Raw genomic sequence first — 21,536 nt, 5'->3', positions numbered from 1 at the left:
AATATAGTGATCCATTCACAAAGATATTACTTATTACAACATTCAAAAGGTTCATATATAAGTTTGGAATGCTTTAGTTCAAATATATTTCATGATAAATTAGTGGAAAACTCGTAGATATACAATATAAGGTGTAATATCCTAAAAGGATGTTAGTATATTGTACTTATTTTTCTTCATGTTTTGTTTCATTGAGTTTTACTTACAAGGTTTTTAACAAAACAATCCTAATAAACAAGGATTATCTTAAAAAATTATAAAAATATTATGCTTTTTTTCATTCATTATGATTTTTTTAGCAAGGTCTTTTAATGTTACAAATATATAAGGGAAAATGCTATAAATGTTTTAAATAAAGTGGTACATGACTATCATATTAAGATGATACGAAAGGCCTTTCGTTTACTCGTCTTAAAAATAAGTATTAAATGAAAAAAAACAAATATTCATAAGTATTAAATGAAAAATATAAATATTGCTCTGTTAACCCAAAAGAAAATGTTCTTTTTAGTTCTTTCCATTCTTTCCTATATTACATCATTTCAATTTGTTATTTATCTTATGCCTTTCAAAACCCATTTTCCTTTTTTTATTTTTTATTTTTTATTATTATTTTAACTTTTTGATATAGACTTATAAATAAAACTATAATACAAGACATGACTTAAATTTAAGAAGGGAGAGAACTCGGATCCAGATCCGGGTCTGAAACCGATATGGAACCCGTTTGATGGACACGACTCAAGAGCGGGACCTCCAATTTGAACTCCTCGAAACCTTACGGTTCAAAGCTAGTATAATTCACGCAGTTACACATAGACATATCTTTGGACTGTAGCATACGGACACACCACCAACCTATCTCTACAGTTTATATTTTCTTCTGCTTCACCTGGCCGGCCATAGATCTCTCCCTCTACACCTTTCTCCCTTTATATTTCTAGGGTTGCGGCCATCTCTTCGTTTCCACATTCAGATTTGTGGACTAGGGTTTTTTTAATTTTTTTTATTTATTTTTGTTTTTTTTATATCGTCTTGAATTCGATGTCAATCTAGCTGCAAATCCCTAGTTGGAAACCCTAGATTTGCATAATGCAGAGCTCGGTGGTGGCCCAGCCGGAGGCGATACTGGAATGGCTGCAGAAGGAAATGGGGTACCGACCGTTGGGGCCGTACAATGCGTCGAGCAAGGCGGCGGCGTCGCCGTCGATCGATTCTCTGCGAAAGATTTGCCGGGGGAATATGATACCGGTGTGGAACTTCTTGTTGAATCGGGTGAAATCGGAGAAGACGGTGGAGAAGATTCAGAGAAACATACACGTTCATGGTGGAGGCGAAGTTGGGGTGGTGGAGGAGGGGAGGAGTAGGGGGAGGAGGAAGGAGAAGGAGAAGGCGAAATTGGGGACGGAGAGTCTGAGTTCCGTGGCCGACAGTAGGGAGGTGGCGTTGCAGGAGAGGGAATTGGCGGAGAAGGAGGTGGAGAGGTTGAGGAATATTGTGAGAAGGCAAAGGAAGGATTTGAGGGCCAGGATGCTGGAGATTTCGAGGGAGGAGGCAGAGAGGAAGCGGATGCTTGATGAGCGGTCCAATTACAGGTTTGATTCTCTTAGTTGAAGCAAGTTCTCTTTTTTGTCCCCTTTTCTTTCCTTGGGTCATATTTTGTTGAAGAAAAAGCTCAATGCCCAAAATGTGATCAGGATATTCAGATTCGGTGGCATTTTAGGCTATTTGATTACTGTTATGGAATAATGTTATGGTTGTACAAGGTTGCCATTCTTATATTTATTCTTGGTATTTTGTTTGCTTTAATCGGAATGTTTTTGTCTCTTCTTCTCTCAAGAACGCCTTTTTTGATCTGATTCTTAAAAAATTGAAAGAGAACCCTTTTTTTTTTTGGTTATTAAAAAATTAACGAAGAAAGCACACCGGACTAGCATACTGTTAGAAGATTTTGATTGTATGAATCTCTAAAGTTCCACTCTGGTTGAGAGAAAAAAGGGAAAAGAAAAATAAAGTAGAACATTGATTTTACGACTTAAGTTTTTTGGGTTCTCATGAATGAAAGATCATCTCAATTGAAGGGAAAGAGTTGACAACTGGGTGGAATTTTTTCCGAGGACCCCAGATGATGAAAAATTTAGGGTAGGAAATTTAATTTCTTTTTATTTGGTAAATTTTCCCTGTGACCAAATAGAGCCGAAATACTTTTATGAAGGCTGTGGAGATGGTGTTGGTTGCTTGTATGTGGTTCTATGTCAACTCTGTTCAACTCAATGGAACTTTATAACCTGAAGCACCCAGCTACTTGGGGTTTGGCTACAGTAATCCTTGTTCACTGTTCAGCTTTAGGGCTGCAGCCTCCACTAATTTTGCCAACACATCTTTGATTTCTGCCTTTGTCCGTATTCTGAATTCTAAGTTGAATCAAATCCCTCTTTCTTTTTATTGCAGTCATTGGTTTATGGGTGTTGTCAAGTAATTAGAACTTTAAATGGTCAGAAACAAACTACTAGATTATTGAAGAGGGAAACCGGATAATGAATTTCAATTTAATTGATTACATATTTTTTTTGGAGCTATGATTTGTTGGAATCAATTAAAACCTAGAGTGTGGATTGCAGTGATATATATCCATACTTGTACTGCAGGCATAAGCAGGTGATGTTGGAGGCATATGATCAACAGTGTGATGAAGCAGCAAAAATATTTTCAGAATATCACAAACGTTTGCAATATTATGTTAATCAAGCAAGGGATGCTCAGAGGTCTAGTGTGAACTCTTCTGTTGAAGTGGTTAACAACTTCCATTCAAACAGCGAGAAAGAGGCTGTTTATTCAACTGTTAAGGGCACTAAATTGGCAGATGATGTCATTCTTATTGAAACCACCCGGGAAAGAAATATCAGAAGGGCATGTGAATCTCTTGCAGCGTATTTGATTGAAAGAATACACAATTCATTTCCAGCTTATGAAGGAAGTGGCATTCACTCGAATCCTCAGTTAGAAGCAGCCAAGTTAGGTTTTGATTTTGATGGGGACATACCTGATGAGGTTAGAACTGTTATAGTTAATTGCCTGAAGAATCCTTCTCAGTTACTTCAGGCAATTACTGCATACACTTTAAGGCTGAAAACTCTAATTACAAGAGAAATAGAGAAAATTGATGTTAGAGCTGATGCAGAAGCCTTGAGGTACTTTTATATTTTCTTCTTAGCTTTGATGCCTTGTTGTTTTGCTTTTCCCCCCACTTTTAACACTTTGCTCTTGCTCTACTAGTAGCAGCAGTTGATATTTTAACTGATTACTGATTTTGGAAAACTCTGAGCCACTTGTTGTTGATCAAGTGACTGTTTTCCTGCTCATTCTGCCATCAGTTTTTGCATGGAAAACTATGTTTGCTAGATCTTTCCCATTCAATTTGGTCATTCCTGTGCACAAGAAATTATCAGAGCACTCATTCTATTTTTTCAATTTTCTTGATAGACTGAAACATTGTGACTGTTGTCAAATCTGGTAGTGGGTATAAGAAACTATAAATTGAATATTGGTTTATTTGTTTTTGCAATTGAAATTTTTTCCCTAGTAATTAATCCTTATTTCAATAAGTGAGCATGCTTGGTTTGGTTCTAGACTAGGGTTTGCAAAACCTACTCTACAACTCTTTGAAAATATTCATGCAAAGTATGCATCCACATGCATGATAACACATTGTGAATGGGTCTTCATAGTTAGGCTGTGCACTAAGTTTCATTTTTCTCAGTTTTGAAATTTTGATGATTGTTGTGGTGTATGGCACTTGTGATTAAATGTGGCACTGGTTAAAGAGGTCTGCCATTTCAGAAAATGAAAGGATTTCAGGCATGGGATTTCATCTCCATGTAGTCAAATTTGTTAAAATCACTTGTGCAAGAACTGTGTCTACACTCAGCAAAATGGTTTTATTCATGTGCTTTAAATTCAGGAAAAACAAATACAGTTCATTGGATGTTATATATATTAGTGCCGTTTTGGTATTTTATTTTTGTTAGTGCATACAGGAATGCAATATAAGCCACTAGTTACATGATGTTGTGGGTTTTAGATGTAGTTCTGTGGGACCCTACTATTCATGCTAGGGCCCAACATCCATTCAAAGTGGAGCTCTGATTTGTTTTTCTTGAGATGGTTTAAAGTCACCAATTGATTGCATGTGCACAGAAGATCAAATTTTCTATTAAAATCTTTTATTTATAAGTCCAGTTTTACTCATTGGTATCTCCTAAATCTTTTTTGCTGCATCATTAACATGCGGCATTTCTTTCCTCCAACCTCACTCCATTTCCTACATTTGGCATGCATTTATTCTTTTGTTGAACTTGTGTCATATTGATTCCATGGTGTTCATTTTATTTGTGATGTATATGCATCATCCATTTACATTAGACTCACATCCAGGTATGAAATTCTTGTTCATGATGTTATATTCTTTTGATGGCCTTTTTTTTTTTGGGTAAGGTTACGAAGATTTTATTTATGCTATATTTATGTCAAGTTTTGCTATGTCAATGTGTGTATATCATTTATTAGACTCAGAAGAATTCTCATATCCTTGAACAGGTACAAATATGAGAACAACAGAGTGATGGAGGCTTCCTCTCCTGATATGAGTTCACCGCTTCAATATCAACTTTATAATAATGGCAAAATAGGAATTGATGCTCCTTCCAGGGGAACTCAAAATCAACTTCTTGAAAGACAGGTCATTTTCTTCTTCTTTTTCTTTTAGACAGTAAGCATTCATATGATCTAGTCATTTTCATTTGAATTGTGAAGTTCAACTAATATTTTCTCCAGGGATTTTTCTTTTTGGATTCAGTATCTTGTACATGTAATTTTAGAGATATTGGTCTCCTTGTTTAGTAAAATTATGAAGATTGCACAAAGTTTCTATCTTTATTTATTTATGCTTATTATTTTTTAACTTTTTTTATTACACAGAGCTCGTATCTCATTACTAATATTATTTTGTGGCACATTTTGCTACTTATGTTTATTGCATTCTACTCAGATTTATCTCTGTGGAGTTGTTTAATTGATATCAAGCCAATGTTCACTCCTGCAGAAAGCACATGTTCAGCAATTTGTAGCTACTGAAGATGCACTCAATAAAGCAGCAGAAGCTAGAAATTTGTGTCAAAAGCTTATAAAACGTCTACAAGGAAGCACTGACATAGTGCCTTCACATTCGACTGGTGGAGCCACATCTCACAATGTGGGTGGTCTCAGGCAATTTGAGGTAATGCTTTGTTGTACTGAGGGGTATTTGTTTAGTATATTAGTTACCTATACTCTGTGTGAATAACTGTCATGGTGAGATATTTGCTTGCTGCATTCTTTGTCTTAATCTTTGTGTAGGTTTTGAATATTCTATTCTGGATAAATTCCAATAGGAAATTTTTCATTGATTTTCCAGTTACATTTGTTTTGCCTTCTAGTCTGTGGGTTTGATTTGGCTAGCATTACTAATAACGGTCCAGCTCTCTTTATTGTTGAATGGACATGGCAAACTATGGTTTGACATAAAATATGACCATGGAGATGATATAATGATGACCACGGCCTGTGTTGCTTACATATGATATTTGGAGGAATGCTGACTTGACCTCATTTCAAATGACCTTGTTTAATAGTCAAATGTTATTTGCAATGATTCAAAAGAGATGCCCTAGCTAAGGTCAAATCATGCTTGAATTGTGGGTCAGATTCCAGATAATTGGATAGGGATGGATTAAATTGAGTATGTGGCAATAGCTGAAAATGGTGAAAAAAACAATCATTTTTTGTCTCTGAACATTTCCCGAGTGATAATATTCTTGATGCAATTAAAGCATCCTTGTAGGGACATATTTTGTAGTGTTATTTCTACATAGTCATTTTAAAGAGAATCCTTTTCCCTTAGAAAGTTGTCACTTTTATAAAGCCTATATAGAAAAAAAAGTTTTCCTTATGAAGCATCAGAATTTATTTACTTCCTATTCGATTTTATTGCACTATTTTCTAAGTTTTAATTTTTGTCTTATCCATCTCATGCTTGAAAGTTAATGTAGCCTGCATCTATTCTTCCTCATGTATATGCTGATTTGTTTTGTAAGTATTCTCTGGTTCATCTTTGTGCAGTTGGAGGTATGGGCAAAGGAAAGAGAGGCGGCTGGATTGAGAGCAAGTTTGAATACCTTGATGTCTGAAGTGCAACGCTTAAATAAATTATGTGCAGAGAGGAAAGAAGCGGAGGACTCTCTCAGAAAGAAGTGGAAAAAGATTGAAGAATTTGATGCCCGCAGATCTGAACTTGAAGCCATATATAGTGCTTTACTCAAATCTAACATGGTAAGGTAGCTTGGCTTCATGAAATTACAGATCAGTCAGTGGTATTTATCAGATAATTGTGGCAATCATGATATCAATAGGTGATTTCATCAAGCATCTAATAGCATCTCTCGACTGAAGCCATAGGGATTATTTATCTTTCTTTGTGCAATTGCAACATAAATAGTTGATTTCATAAGTTGGTATCTAATAGCATCACTACATTTCTTGATGGAAGATCAGCCCAAATTTGCTATTTTATTTTTAAAGATATATAAAATCTTATACATGATGAAGGATGACAGTTCCTTTCTCAAGATACGATACCAATATGGGTGGAGGAGAAAGAAACAAAAGAGACAAAAGAATAACCCAAAATCCTATGCATGTAGTGTAGTTGTTAAGGCAAGCCTAAGTCCAAGGTGCAACAACTCCCCAGCTATGGCACTTTGCCTGCCAAGGCAAGTGCCTCAATGATGAGGTGTGGCTTGTTTTTTAAGCATGGGACAAACAACATTGTTTTGGCTCTTTTTCTCATAACTAAATAGGGGAGGGCAAATGATGTTATTAAGAAAAAAACAAAAGACAAGAATGGTTGTTCTTGTGCATTGTGTTGAAAAATGTCAACACCTAAAAAGTTATTATATTTTTTCCTAGTTTCTAAATTTCTCAGCACCCACATAGTTAAGCATATATAAATATATATATTTTTTTTGCTTTTTTTTTTTTTTACACTTTTATTTTTTTTAATTTTGTTTTGATTGTACATTGGAATTTTAAATTATTGCATTACTATTTTGTTTTATGCTTCTTTTAAATGCTTGGAATCTTGACTTCTTTTGTTACTTGATTGGGATTTGGGATCATATTTGATGATACATGAGTGTAGATCAAATGTTTAAATGGGGCTATGGGTAATAAGGCCCAAGAGGGTCTTTAGAGTTCTCTTGCAACGGAAATTTTGTTAGCTCCATGGCGACCTTCATTGATCCCTTTCAATAGGTGCCGCCTCAAGGTTTGTCAGAGTGGGTTTCAGAAGTCGATGATGCCCTCTTGGCAGAAATGACAAGTTTTGAAGGTAGGTTATTATCTCCCCCTTCTCCCTTTTTTTCTTCAGTTGGGTTGCCTGTTCTCAATAGTGGGTTAGTGAATTGGTCAAAGGTGGGGCCTTCCTTGGGGCCTTTGGGATTTGGATTTCAGTTGCTAAGGATGATGTGTCAAGATGACAGTTTGTTGGATTTTCTAGGGAGTGATATGAAGGGTCCTCTATGTAAGGAGATGGTGGTTAACACTAAGGAGATGGAGCCTTCTAAAGCTATGGAGTGTAGTTGTGATATGGTGGGGGAGAAGCTTATTTCTGACAGTCTTTTTAGTAAGTTTTCCAATTTCAGTAGTTTTGTGGGGATGCCAATTACAGGTTTTGAAAAGGAGATTAACTCCTTTATGAGGAAAATGGAGGCAAGAAAAGGGTTATGGTGTTAAGGCCTCAAGGGCAAAGAGGAAACCTTTCTTGTCATCCCGTTTTGAGAGCGAAATCCAACAACTAGAATGTTTGATTAATTACAATAGTTTTCCTTTGATAGTCAGGGAAGGGAGGGGAGTAGTGGGGATTCAACTCTCATTATGTGAGATTGCTTTTTTTAATCTTAGTTTGGTTGTAGACTTGCTCAAGGGGCAGATTGTGTTCTTTCTAGGTCTTAAGGTGTTTTGGTTGGTCTAGGTTTGGGGCGTTCTCTGGTTTTAGGAGTACCTACTAGTGGACAGTCCAGCTTTCTAGGGGTGTAGGGGGTTGGTTTTGTTGGGTGGTTGGTATTTGCTTTTCCCTTCTCTCTCTTGCTTGCCCTTTGACCTTAATTGTATACTTCGTGTGTACTTTGATGCATTATTTTCTAAGCACTTTCTAAATATTCTCTTAATTTACCTCCATAAAAAAAAAATCAAATGTTTGAATGTTCAAATTTATAATAGTTTATAGAATTGGACATGCACCATAGGTTGTACCTCATTTCACTCATGCACACTCTTTAGTTAGCTCTTTGCCATTAGGCCAAAGGAGACTTTTCCACCTTAATGTGCCTTGTGCCTTTCAAAACTATGACCCCAAATCTCTAAGGTTCTTTTCTACACAAAGTATTCTAGAAACAAGTTAGAGACTCCCAAAGAAATAGTCTCTCAGACCTTCCAGTATTACTAGTAGTCAATCCAAAATTCTAACTTGTCTATTTAATAAAATTCTATAGTGGTCGCTCATCTATACATTATCTTTTAGTTGGCTTTGATAAATTGATTTTACTTATTTTTCTTGTAAGTTTGCTTAGTGTAACCAACTATTAGAATTTTCATATGGATGCAAGATTATGAGAACAATTAGCTAGGATTTAGGTTTGGCCCACTATTTTTATTTTTAAACAACTACTTAGACTTAGCTTACCCTACTCATAAATTGACTAGAAATTGCTTTTCTAAATTAGAAAATTATATTAAGGGTTTATGGAGTTATCTCTAAATGAGATTATCTTAAAATCCCAAGAAAGTTATAAAAAGATGTAAACAAACATTACCTTTGGCATGAAGGCTACTTTCCCTTTTGTCTCCAATACGCAACTCTCCTTAGAGTGGCAAGGTCGAAAGATTCCCATATGTTTGTTGTTTTTGCTTCTGTCTTCTTTTCTCATCTTGGAACTTTGATTTTTGTTGGGAACTTCTAGATCATGTAATTGAGGAACTAGTTCTTCTTATATTTTGTTGATGTTGGACAACTTTAGGGTGGTTGCTTACAATTGAACAAGATAGGCCAGGGCTTCATGAGACCATGATTTCAGGAAAGGAGTGAGGAATTAAAATTATGATTGCAAGGAGAAGAAACTAAAAGTGAGAAAAGAAAAAGATAAAGCCTCCCTTGCTAGCTTTCTTTAGAAAGCCATTGTTTCAAAACTAGATTGGACCAATTGGTTCAACCGGTTGAACCGTTGACTGGACCATTGTTTGATTTGGTTCATATATTGGATCGGACCATGAGGAAGAATAATTTGTTTATGGAAAAAGGTCATTTTGAATATCTATGGGACACATTTTAATTGTTAGGTTGGTATCTTGTATGCTAGTTAAGGCGGTTGGGACGGAAGGACTCTCAAGTATGATCAACATTAAGTGAAGGAGTAGTCAAGTTGAACTTCAATGGATGTTCTTTGGGTATCCTAGGGCAACTTGGGATTGGTGGTGTGATTAGGGATTATCGAGGCTCAGTAATCAAGGCTACATGAGATATTTTGTATCATTAAAAAGTTGAGATTCCATTCCTTGTCTTGATATTGGTTATATACTGTGGAAGTATATATTGTCCTTCTTGATCTTTTTAATTTATAGAAAAGATCGATTATGTTTCTGATTAAAAAAAAGGTGTTTTTACTTGTGGTTTTCAAAAATTAGTAATTAAAGGCTTGTTTGGTAATTGTTTTGAAAACAATTTTAAAAAATAGTTTTTGAAAACTATTCTTTGATGTTTTTTAGAACAAAAGTCTGATTGAAAACCTAAAATGTTTTTAATATTTTTAAATATATTTTAAAAATAATTTTTATACCTTGTTTTTTATTTTTAATCATTCTACATGTTTGTATAATTATTTTTAAAAATAGTTCTTAGAAAACAAGTAAAAACAACAAAAAAAAAAACAAAAATATCTTCTCTGAGAACACCCTGAAACAGAATACAAAAAACAACTGTTTTCGAAAACAGTTACCAAACAAACTTTAAGTTTTTTAAAAACAAGTGGATGTGGCTGTAGAAGATTCTTCTTTTTGCCCTCTATTTTCCTTGAAGGTTAATGCCTTGATTGTGTATTTGTTTTTGTCACCTCTGTTCCTTTTTGTTTTTTTCTGTCTCCTCCACCTGGCAGTTTAAGTGGTTTACATCCTGGACCTTGATGTTGCAAGCTTGATCCAAGCTTTTTGGTTAAAGAAAAAAAATATGTGAATGTTATAAATGGACGCATCATAGATTAAGCATCTGCAGTTTGTTGCTCATCTGTAGTTATCACAGTTCTCCAGCTTAAATTGCTTTTGTTTTGGTAGGAAAAAGAATTTTTTTAAAAAAATGTTAAGTTCTGCCAACTTAAAATTGAAATGCGATGTTGATTTTTTATATTATCCATTTGGCCAAAAAAAGGATATGTTGCAGTGATACACTGTTAATATTACATTTTTGCCTCCTTGATTTTGAATTTTTTCAATTAGAAGCAGTATATTTAGGGGTGGATATGGTATGGGCTTGATGGTAATCCCAACTGCGCTGATAATGGGGATAGATGTGTAAAACCTGAATCAGGGGCAGGGATGGGGACAGACTTGCTAACCCAAGTTGATTTGTGTCAGGAATAGGTACTGCAAGTTCCACACATCACATGCACCCCTCTGGTAACACAATGATATGTTACAGTTAGACAGCCCATATGAACACAAAAGTGGCTTTTTGTTGGCTTTGTCTTACCATAAAGGGCTTCTTTTGCTAGTATACTCTCAATGTGAGATTTAAAATATTCATTCTTAGGCATAATACTATTTTTATTATCATTTCATTGAATTAGAATGGTGCTTTATATGTTGTTATTTTTCAAGCTTGAAGCAACTGAACTACAAAAGATGGAGTTCAATGTCAGAAACCAAAATAAAAGAAAGTAATCTTTTGATTGACATAAAAGGAGCATGCCTTCTATTTTCTCCCAACATCCACATCTTATGCATGAAAGCACATGATTGTCTACTTCCAAGTGTCATGATGACACAATGTGAAATATTTGGTTATTTCCTTGGGTCCTTGTCCCCATCCTTGTGAAGCACCATGCAGGATTGGGAGGGCCCTTTCCTTGAACAGGGCCAGAGTAGGGGTGCCTCATTCCAGATCTGCCCCATTTCCATCTCTAAAGAGATTTTCAAAGATTGAATTCTTGTCTTTAAAAAGGATGCAAAATTCTTAATGTGTTCTCACTCTCCTTGTAGGATGCTGCAGCATTCTGGGATCAGCAGCCATTAGCTGCGAGGGAGTATGCATCGAGCACTATAATTCCAGCATGCACAGCTGTTGTGGACATGTCCAATAGTGCAAAGGATCTTATAGATAATGAAGTGTCTGCTTTTTATCGAAGTCCTGATAATAGCCTCTACATGCTTCCATCAACCCCACAGGTATGCATCTGGGAGAATACTATCTACTGTATATGACTATCATAATTGACAAATACAATATTAGCAATTTTAGTTTATTATGGTTGCTGTTTTGATAGCCTGTAAAGAAACTGTACCTATGTTTATTTGTGAGGAAATATGTGGTTCTAATTTTGTTTTCCTGATGGTTTCTTATCTGTAATGTTCTTACCTACCAAAATAATCATTGAAATCTGATAAGATTCAGATACTAAATTTGGCAATTGTAAAATACTGAGTCATAAGCTCAGAAGGCAATTGTACCATTTCCTCAATATTTTCTGTTTAACCAAAATGGTATTGTTTAAGAATTAATTATTTCAATGTGATTAAGAATCTGAAAAAATGCCAGAGGTTAGGACCTTATCCAAACAACCTCCCTTGTTGTTTCAAGAACCTGCTTGGCTGGACCATTTCTGAGCAAGGGCCTGGGGGGGGGGGTGGAATTAAGGATGTAATCAATACTGCTCATTGACAATTGTATCGGGGGTTGGAACTAAATGACAATTGTTAAAAGAATTAGGAATAGGAGAAGAGAAAAATAATAAACAGAAGGAGTAACTGCATCCCTATAATGACCCTAATACTCAAATTACAATAATAATACACTCACAAATAATCTCTTCCTCAAGCTATGTCATAAAAAACTTCAATACCTAGCATGGAGTAGAAAGACAAAAACAATTTTTTTGAAAACAACCTTAGTGAATATGTCTCTAAGCTAGATCTATCATAAGAAGTAATCACATCACCTCTCATCACTACTTCCCGAATGAAATGACAATCCACCTCAATATGTTTAGTGTGTTTATAAAACACAAGATCACTTGCAATATATGTAGCAACTTGATTGATCGGTTGGGCTCTCATTGAGGGTGGGGATGTTTTTTATATCTCCATTTTGGCAGATTTTTTTGTTTGAGCTGTGGGGATGGGTGTATTTATCTTATATACCGTGGGTCGCAATTTTGTCTTATTATATGTACTCTTCTTTACTTATCAAAAAAATTATCACCAAACATAACCATAGGCTTCTTTGTTCCAACACCTAGTTCTTCAGACTTGTGACGTAACTGGTTCAAACACAAGAATAATGGGAAGAGGAAGAGCATAAGGCAAAGACAAGTTGTGCATCAAGGGTTGACCCTTTAGGGAAGAAAGAACATTGGATGGGACACGATTAATGAGAAAACAAGCAATAAGAACAACATCCCTCCAAAACCCTCCAAAACTATTTTGGAACTTGCCTATGAAAAAGTGAACAAGTGAATTCCAAAAGGTGTCTATTTTTTTTCTCTGCCACTCCATTTTGTTTTGGAATGTAAGAGTGGGATACTTGATGAATAATTCCATTAGAACATGGGTGAAACGAGGTAATAAACTCCATTAACTTCACTCCCTCCACCAATTGTTTTCTTTGCTAAAAGATCCTAAAATGCAAAATGGGAAGGGAAGAATGTTTCAGAACAACTAAGAGACTTGGGGAGGGGGCTTGGAGCCCATCTTTCTCTAGATCCCTCAATGATTGGGAAGTGGGAAGTGCGGAGAGGTTTCTTCCTTGCTTGGATTGGATGAGGGTGAACAGGGGCGAGGAAGATAGGTGCATTGGACAGAGACTAAGAATGGGAAGTTTATTGTGAAGTTGCTCTATATGGCTTTGGAGCCGGGGACTTCGATTTCTTTTCCTTGGAACAATATATGGAAGGTGTGGGTGCATCCTAGAGTTAGTTTCTTCGCTTGGGAGGCGACTTGGGGAGAAACTTTAACTTTGGATCAAGTCCAGAAAAGGGGGTGGTCTTTGGCGAACAAATTTTTTTATTTTTTTGTCATGTTGAGGAAGAATCCATAGTTCATCAACTTGTCCATTGTGTAAAGACAAGAGTCTTGTGGGAGCTATTGTTTGCCCTTTTTAGGGTGTCTTGGGTGTTACCTTTGTCGGTTAGAGAAACTCTTCTAGGGTGGCATAGGCCGTTTGAGGACAAGAATCGTAGGAAGTGTGGAAAGCGGGACCATTATGTTTGTTTTGGATAGTGTGGAAGGCGAAAAATAGAATTGCTTTTGAGGGGGAAGAGCTCTCTATCCAAAGGCTAAAAAGTTCTTTTGTTTCTTGTCTTTGGTGAGAAGCAAATGGGTGCTTAGATAATGTTCCTCTAACTCTTTTCAGCTTTCTAGATTGGTTGGGCCATTGGTGAGGGCAGGCTGGTTGTATTCCTTTTATTTTGTAACTTGGTTTTATTGTGGTAGAGGCTGGTGGTAGCTGTATACTTTTTGTATACCTTGGGCTGCTTTTTTGGCAGCCCTTTCTAATATATTTTCCTATTTATCTATCAAAAAGAAAGAAAGAAAAAATTTCCTTCCAAATAAAAGATTAATAGGCAGTTAGGAATAGAGCAAACAGTTCCTTTTTCCAATACTCGGGATTTATTACCATTAGCAAGGATAATCAATGAATGTGTGGAAAAATTAGAAAAGTCAGAAAAAAAATAAAAATGGAAGACTTATCAGTTCTATGAGAAGAGGCTTCCTAATTTATGATCCAAGGAGATGAATGAGAGACACAAGAAAATAAAACAGTGCTAGTGGCTGACTTATTGGCTGAAGACTTTGGTTGAGAAGATGATCATATTCTTCTTGTATAATCATGATTGGATTTCCAATATTGCTGAATGAGGAACCATAGGTTCAAATGAGTTCTCCACTTTGTCACATATCACTCAACTTGCATAGGTTTGTCAAAACTTATTTCAACATTTCTTTGACACATAATTAGTCTTACCACAATGTACATAATAGTTATTTCCTCGACCTCTACCATGTCCTCCCCTCAAATTTTGACCTCTACCTATAGATCCACCTCTTGCACAATTAGTTGAAGTAACAAAAGTTGTGGGTTCTTTGTTTTCCATAGGGGAGGACTCCACAGAAGAACCCAGACTAACACATTGAAGGCAAGAGTAGGTACTGCTTAGCAAGTGTTCACTATGGGGGATATAATTATTCTAGATTTAGACCAGAGATAAACTTTGCTATTTTGAATTCTTCTTGTTGTTTATAACAGATCAATATAATTAGTAATAGGATGATACACGTTGAATTCCTCCTAGATAGCTTATAGTTGATCATAGTACTCACTAAGAGGAATCCCATTTTGTGTACCAAAAAAAAACCCTACAAAACTCACAAATCCTTGAAATATTTTGTTTATCTCGAGTATACCTTTCTCATAAAACTTCCAAAATTTATTTGGCAGTGTCAAAGAACATAACAGTAGCAGTGATACTAGGTTCCATGCTATTCCATGATCAAGTTATGGTTATTGGGTTCTTCTTCCTATGTCATTGGTCTTTGTCCTTTGAATCATCATAAGGATCATCAAACAAAAATTGTAACTAGTTTTTTGCCATAGGATATACTTTTACAGCTTTAAACCAAAGTAGATAATTAGACTTATTCAATTTTATGGTTGTAATTTGGATACCAATATTCTCTTAGGTCAACTAATTTTGATTCCCACAGACAACTACCATCAGAAGCCATTTGAAAAATAAAACAATAACTTAAATAACATGGAGAGGAAAGGGCAGCGTTCAATTGAAATAAAGTTTGTAGCCACTGGACCTACTCTGATACCATGTTAAAAGAACAAAGAATAGGCAAAGAGAATGTGCTCTCTCTCTCTCTCTCACTCCTTTTTGGATCCGAAAACAATAAACTGAAGTAGTAAACATAAGGCACCTAGTACTCAAATTACACTCATACCCTCACAGATGATCTTTAACGTCAATTACTATGGAGCTCTGAAAAGTGTGTTTTCTTCTGCCCAATAACAGGGATCTTGCCATAATCTCCTATAGGAGTCATGGCTTCCATAAAATGGCAAACCACACTGCCTTAATTGCTTGCTGTGCATGTACCTATTCTTAATTAAGTATAAACTTTTTTCTCTTCATACTCAAATCAAATCCTTGGATTAGCTATAGCCATAAAAATCTTACTCTGGCCTGGCCTCTCTTTTATGTTTTTTGAAAAAAAAAAAAAAGGTATTCTACTATCTTCTTATTCTTAATTCTTGTTTACTCATTGTGTTCAGTAATTTAGTCATGGTTGTTTTGTGGCTTTTGTGGGAGGTGTCTCTTTGATTTCTTCATTTTTTTTTTCCTTTTTGTCATACTACCACTTCATCGCTGTCCTGGATTTAGATAACCTAATTTGCAGTTCACATTTGTTTTCCTATGTTACACTTAATCTGTCCTTTATTTCCTATCACATCAGGCACTCTTGGAGTCTATGGGTGCCAATGGATCTACAGGACCTGAAGCAGTGGCCGCAGCAGAAAAAAATGCTGCTTTGTTAACTGCAAGAGCTGGTGCCAGGGATCCATCAGCAATTCCATCCATATGCCGAGTTTCTGCTGCTCTTCAATATCCTGCTGGTAAGTTTTTTGTTTACCTAAGTTTAAGCATGCATTGGTGTTGGTGGATAGTGTATTATAGGCTATAGATATGATGCTCAGTAACCTTTTTGGACAATAAGATGCTCAGTTAGCTTTTAGATGCTGGTTTAACATTCTACAGAACAGGGTCTTTGGACACCTTTAGGCATGAGCTGATGAATATGAAAGCACAGTTTGCCATTGACGCCTGGTAAGGGGTTGGGGGTGTTATGTAGACTGATGGTTTGGCTTTGTATATTACTCATGCATTGGTTGAAGGCACTACTTCATGATAGCACAGTCATCGCCAATCAGAAAAAATCTAAAACACTGCATGTCTGTTTGCTAATTTTCCCCCCAAACATGCCTACCAGAAGGAAAAAGAATCAATAATTTGGTTCTGATCATTTTTGTGGCTGATGGCTTATTCAGTTAGCACAAATCTTTGCCATTGCATTGCTTTTTATGTTGAATAATTAACTCATACTTTATAATCAGGTTTGGAAGGTTCAGATGCCGGTTTGGCATCAGTATTGGAGTCCCTTGAATTCTGTTTGAAACTACGTGGTTCCGAGGCTAGCGTGTTGGAGGACTTAGCGAAGGCAATTAATTTGGTCCATATACGGCAGGATCTTGTTGAAAGTGGCCATGCCTTGTTAAACCATGCTTATCGTGCACAACAAGAATATGAAAGGTAAAGTTGAACATGGTTCCTCTTCTTGTTTTATGATGGTCATTGGACCATATAGTCATCTGAAAGATTTTCTCATTGGTAAGATAATTTTCTACCCTGGTCGGTTTCTCCTGTAAATCAAGGAAAACCATTCACAGTTGTTTAGGTTTACTTCGTACTTTGGAGGTTACTATATACCTTTTGTTTATTTATTTTATTTTTTTTGGAGGATCCTCATCCTTCTTTTGTACCGTTTGATTCCAAACATAATTTATAATAGTGTTGTTTCTCATTGAAAAAAAAAATGAATTCCATTTTGAGCTGCAAAAGGAGGCACTTATCATGACCAATCTGCTTTCTTTTATTTGGGTTGTCTGCTTCACTACTCGTACCTGTATCTTTTGTTGGAACAAAAGCTCAAAACTTTTCTTGCTGCTCCTGAGTTTTATGTTCTCCTTGCCTAGTCCTTGTACAGCCTTCTATCTGCACCTGGGAACTCATAGGCCTGGTGTTGTCGGACTCATTGTATTTGATGATTATCTTGAACTCATAGGCCTGTCTTCTTTGCCTGTTGACCTTTCTCTGTAATCTCACTTTCCCAGTACAATCTCGTACAAAAAGTAAAATACAATCACATTTATTATTATTGTTTTTTGGTAGGCAAATATATATATATTTCAACGATGCCTAATAAAAGCACAACAAAGTACACAGTAACACAGGTTGTGCACAAAGGACATCAAGAGGCAAAACAAAAAAGAAAGGGTAACAAAAACAAAAGCCCCTTCATGAAGATCCTAACCAATATATAAAATCTATCATGGTTAGGGAATCCCCATCTATGTACATCCTAGTTCACAACAAAAGATTACAAAGAAATGTCAATTTTAGTGCTTGATCATACATTTCTTTGCTTTCAAACAATCTCTGGTTCCTCTTCCATAATGTTCAAAACTCATACAGTGGGACAATCCTCCAGACCCTCTTCCTTTTTTACTCTCAGAAGAACCATGCCACCCTAAAAAGGTTTCCCTTACTGAACTCGACATCACCCACACAACCCCAAAAAAGGAAAACACCAAATTTCATAGCACCCTTGCTCTGGCACATTACCTTATATTTATTTTATCTTTTTATTTATTCCCCTTTAGGTGTTATTATCATATTTATTTATTTGTTTATCATTTGTGAGAAACATGATTTGCTGATATTCATTGACTTTATGTTGCAGGACAACAAGTTATTGTTTGAATTTGGCTGCTGAGCAAGAGAAAACTGTTACTGAGAAATGGTTGCCTGATCTTAAGACTGCAGTTTTGAATGCTCAAAAAAGTCTGGAAGATTGCAAATATGTTAGGGGTTTGGTAAGTAGTAATAAGTATTATATTACATCTAGATTTCCTGCCATGTATTGTTCAGGCTTCTACAATCCATGTGTGCATGTGCTTCAAAAAGAGGTCGTGGGAGAAGGGGTCATGGTTGGGAAGTTAAGGCTGATGTTTTTTGTTAAGCGACCACCAACTTACCTAAAAACTTAAGCTGTAGAGAAATAAATTAGTAGTTATGAATTACAAATAAATGGATAGGGAATAAACAGTGGGAGAGACTCAAATTTAAAACTCGTGATTGACCGTAGCTTTGATACCATGTTAAGCTATCAATTTACCTAAAGGCTTAAGATTAACAGTTTTCATTGAACGTTGCAATATGAGTGCATTGAGCTGGACCCCAACTTGAACTTGACATAAAAGAAAATGCAAGCTTGGTTTGAGATATATGAACTGGACCAAGGTTGAGTTAAGGCTTTTCCAACCCAAATTCAACTAGCATAACATATAAATTCATCACTTTATACATGTTTTACATCAAATAAATATATTTTTGGATATCTTCTAATGTTTTTGTCCTACTTGATAAAAGAATTCAAGGTTATGATAAATTACCTATGATCTTTTACTTTTTTACTAACATAGGTTTATAAATTGTTTTCTTTTACAGTTTTACTAATATGGGTTTATATATTACCTTCATTTTTACTGCATTCATATCAGTGTCAGTTTTTTACATTATACCAAATTATGGTTATGTCAATTTTATATCTATTTCAAGTTCTTATGTTATATAAAATATTTTAGCATATTCATATAATAGATACATTGTTTTTGTAGGACATTTTTTAGGACTACTGAATTAATTGACTATGAAATTGATGTGTTAATGATGTATAATATATAAATTTATAAAAAAATAATTAATCCTCCAACCTAAGGAATCTGAAAATCTGTTTGAACCTGAGTAAATTGACTATGGATAGAAAATCTCCAACCCAAAGTGAGGTTAGGTTGGGCTCAGGATGGCTTCTAACCCGACCAACCTACTAGAGAAGCTCTAATTTCATTGAAGCAAAATATTCATGTTTTACATGGAGAGGTGTTGAATTAATTGCTCAACTTTGTTGCATAAATTTGATTGTTTATCTTAAAGTAGGCTTCTCTCTTTTATTGTGTAAATGCATGTTTGTTTGTCTTTGTTGCCTTTTTTTTTTTGGAAAGAAAAAAGTATTTATATTTTTATGAAGAGAAATTTTGCACTTTTTTTGTTTTTTTTTTGTTTTTTGTTTTTGTTTGTGCTGCTCTCATTGTTGTGTTTTTACTATTTTTTGTTTGTGTGTGCATGCACATGTTTTTTTTTTTGGGGGGGTTAAGGGTTGGGGGGTTTAAGGTTACAAACTGAGATATAGATAAGACTGATAAGTCATTGTTATGTGGGGGTTTTAGACACGTGACCCTGGAGCACTATAGACAACATTAGTTTTTTGGTGTTTTAAATTCCAAAGATGCTGATTGGTTAGCTTAGTGTCCGTTTCAATATACTTCCTGTTTTCTGTTTTTATAATCAGAAAATAATAGTAACTTCTTCAATCAACTATTAGCAATTTGTGTTTACCTGTGTATTGTTAGTTGGGACATTTATCAACACATTCACCCTTATTTACCTCAAAAATGTGTAGAAGAAAGTACTTATTGCGCATTTCTAAAGGATTCATTACAAACTTCACCGTTTCATAATTATGAAGCATTGATGCTTAAGGCTGCATCCTATATATTTGGACTTGACTATTGTAGCTAACTCTTTATGCTTCTTTGGTAAAAGCACAATCGAATCTGCTAGTTATGGTCCTGCAAGTATAGATTTTGGGTGATCTTTGGTCTCCCACACTGCATATCCATGTTGGAGAATGATTGTAGGATCTTTATGCACAAATAATTTTTATTAGCATGATATACATTGTGGATCCATATCCTAACAGCTCAAGCTTCAAGGAAAGTTGATAGCTTGACATGGTATCAGAACTAGACGTCTCCATTTATGATACATTGTGGGTCCATATCCTAACAGCTTAAACATCTAGGATATTTGATAGCTTAAGGTGGGCTTATAATCAAGTTTTTGCCTTGTGGTACTAGACTTACATTAGCATTATGGATACGTAGTTCTATTTAAGTTATTTGGTTTATTTCCATTTGGTTTTAAACCTTTTATTTTTGACATTATACTGCAGCTTGATGAGTGGTGGGAGCAACCAGCATCAACCGTTGTTGACTGGGTTACAGTTGATGGGCAAAATGTTGCTGCTTGGCATAATCACGTGAAGCAGCTGCTTGCGTTTTATGATAAGGAGCTTCTGTAAATAAACTCTGAACTGTGCAATATAGGGGTTCTATACTACCATTTCCATGCCAACACTGAATATTCTTGGGCTTGAGCCTTGTTTGAACCAATTTGCCATCTGCGATACACCTGGGACGCCAGCCGTGGTATCTATTGCAGGTGCCCCTGCAATTTGAATGATGGGTATCTAGTGAAGATGTCTTTGCAATATTTACTTTTTAAGCATTGAGGCACAGCCATGCCATTCTTTCCTCATATCACCTATTAATTTTGTACAGAATAGGTTGTTCTTTCTTAGGAAGGATCTTTTGTATAACAGGCCATCTCTGTAGTTCTTCGATTGCACTGTGATTGTTATATAGGTTTCTGGGGCTTGATTAATGCCATTGTAAAGGCGGTATGATCACTGTTGAGATTTGTTTGTAGTTGGATTCGGTTTGTATGATTTCTCATCAACAAAACTACCTTTGTTCTGGTAGTGAAGTCCCAGCCATCTCAACGCATTTTGGGCATCAAATTTCAGTGTATTTCATAACCCATATATTAAATTAGCTTTGCTTTTCATATCAGAAGTGGTGAGGACATGAAGCATGAGATGTTCTTTATGTCATCAGATGGTTCCAGAACTGTACCCGTGAAGATGAGACATAGCTTTGTCTTTTAATACCCCGTGAAGAATGAGACATTCATTACACGAATCTATCGCTTTTGATCTCTCCTTTAAGAGATTACTTTCTTTCACTATCCCACACATACCATGACGAATTTTTTTTTACTTCACTTTTGCAGAAGAATGTCATATAGTTTAATGGCATACAAATTTTGGCCTCACTCTCAACCATGAAAATCTTAATGCAGATGTCCATTGGAATTGATCACAGGACTAGATAATTAGGAATCATCAAGTCGCTCACTGAAATCAAGGTGTCTTAAATTGTCTATAAATCATATAAGTTTTGGACCTCGTTCAAGGTGCATTTTCAAGATAAGTACCACAAGGCTAACATCAAGATAGGAATTCGGTAGATAAATTTTAAGAAGCGCGAGCAGATAAGAGAAGACAGATGGAAAATGGTCCTTCATAGGATTTGCTTCTGTACCCATCGTGGAAACTACTAGGCTTCTGTGCTACATGATACATTAGCCACGGACGACTCTAATTCACAATTTTGTTATCTTTTGAGCACAATATTATTTGAAAGCGTAAATTCGGAT

General features: G+C 35.6%; 1 protein-coding gene across 1 annotated transcript; it reads left to right on the top strand.

Moving 5' to 3' along the window:
• The first annotated feature begins 770 nt into the window (after nt 1–770).
• Nucleotides 771–20,804, top strand: LOC100242960 (AUGMIN subunit 5). The gene is made up of 10 exons (XM_002278075.4): nt 771–1,595; nt 2,649–3,191; nt 4,597–4,738; nt 5,102–5,275; nt 6,157–6,366; nt 11,341–11,526; nt 15,817–15,976; nt 16,475–16,670; nt 17,881–18,013; nt 20,212–20,804. Exons 1-10 carry the CDS (start codon nt 1,093–1,095, stop codon nt 20,338–20,340), a joined length of 2,376 nt encoding a protein of 791 aa, XP_002278111.1. The 5' UTR covers nt 771–1,092; the 3' UTR covers nt 20,341–20,804.
• Nucleotides 20,805–21,536: the final 732 nt, after the last annotated feature.

This window comes from Vitis vinifera, chromosome 14 (genome assembly GCF_030704535.1).
Source record: "Vitis vinifera cultivar Pinot Noir 40024 chromosome 14, ASM3070453v1".
Classification (NCBI taxonomy): Eukaryota; Viridiplantae; Streptophyta; class Magnoliopsida; order Vitales; family Vitaceae; genus Vitis; species Vitis vinifera.
Note: the sequence above shows the minus strand (reverse complement) of the source record. Positions and strands in the feature narration are given on the sequence as shown.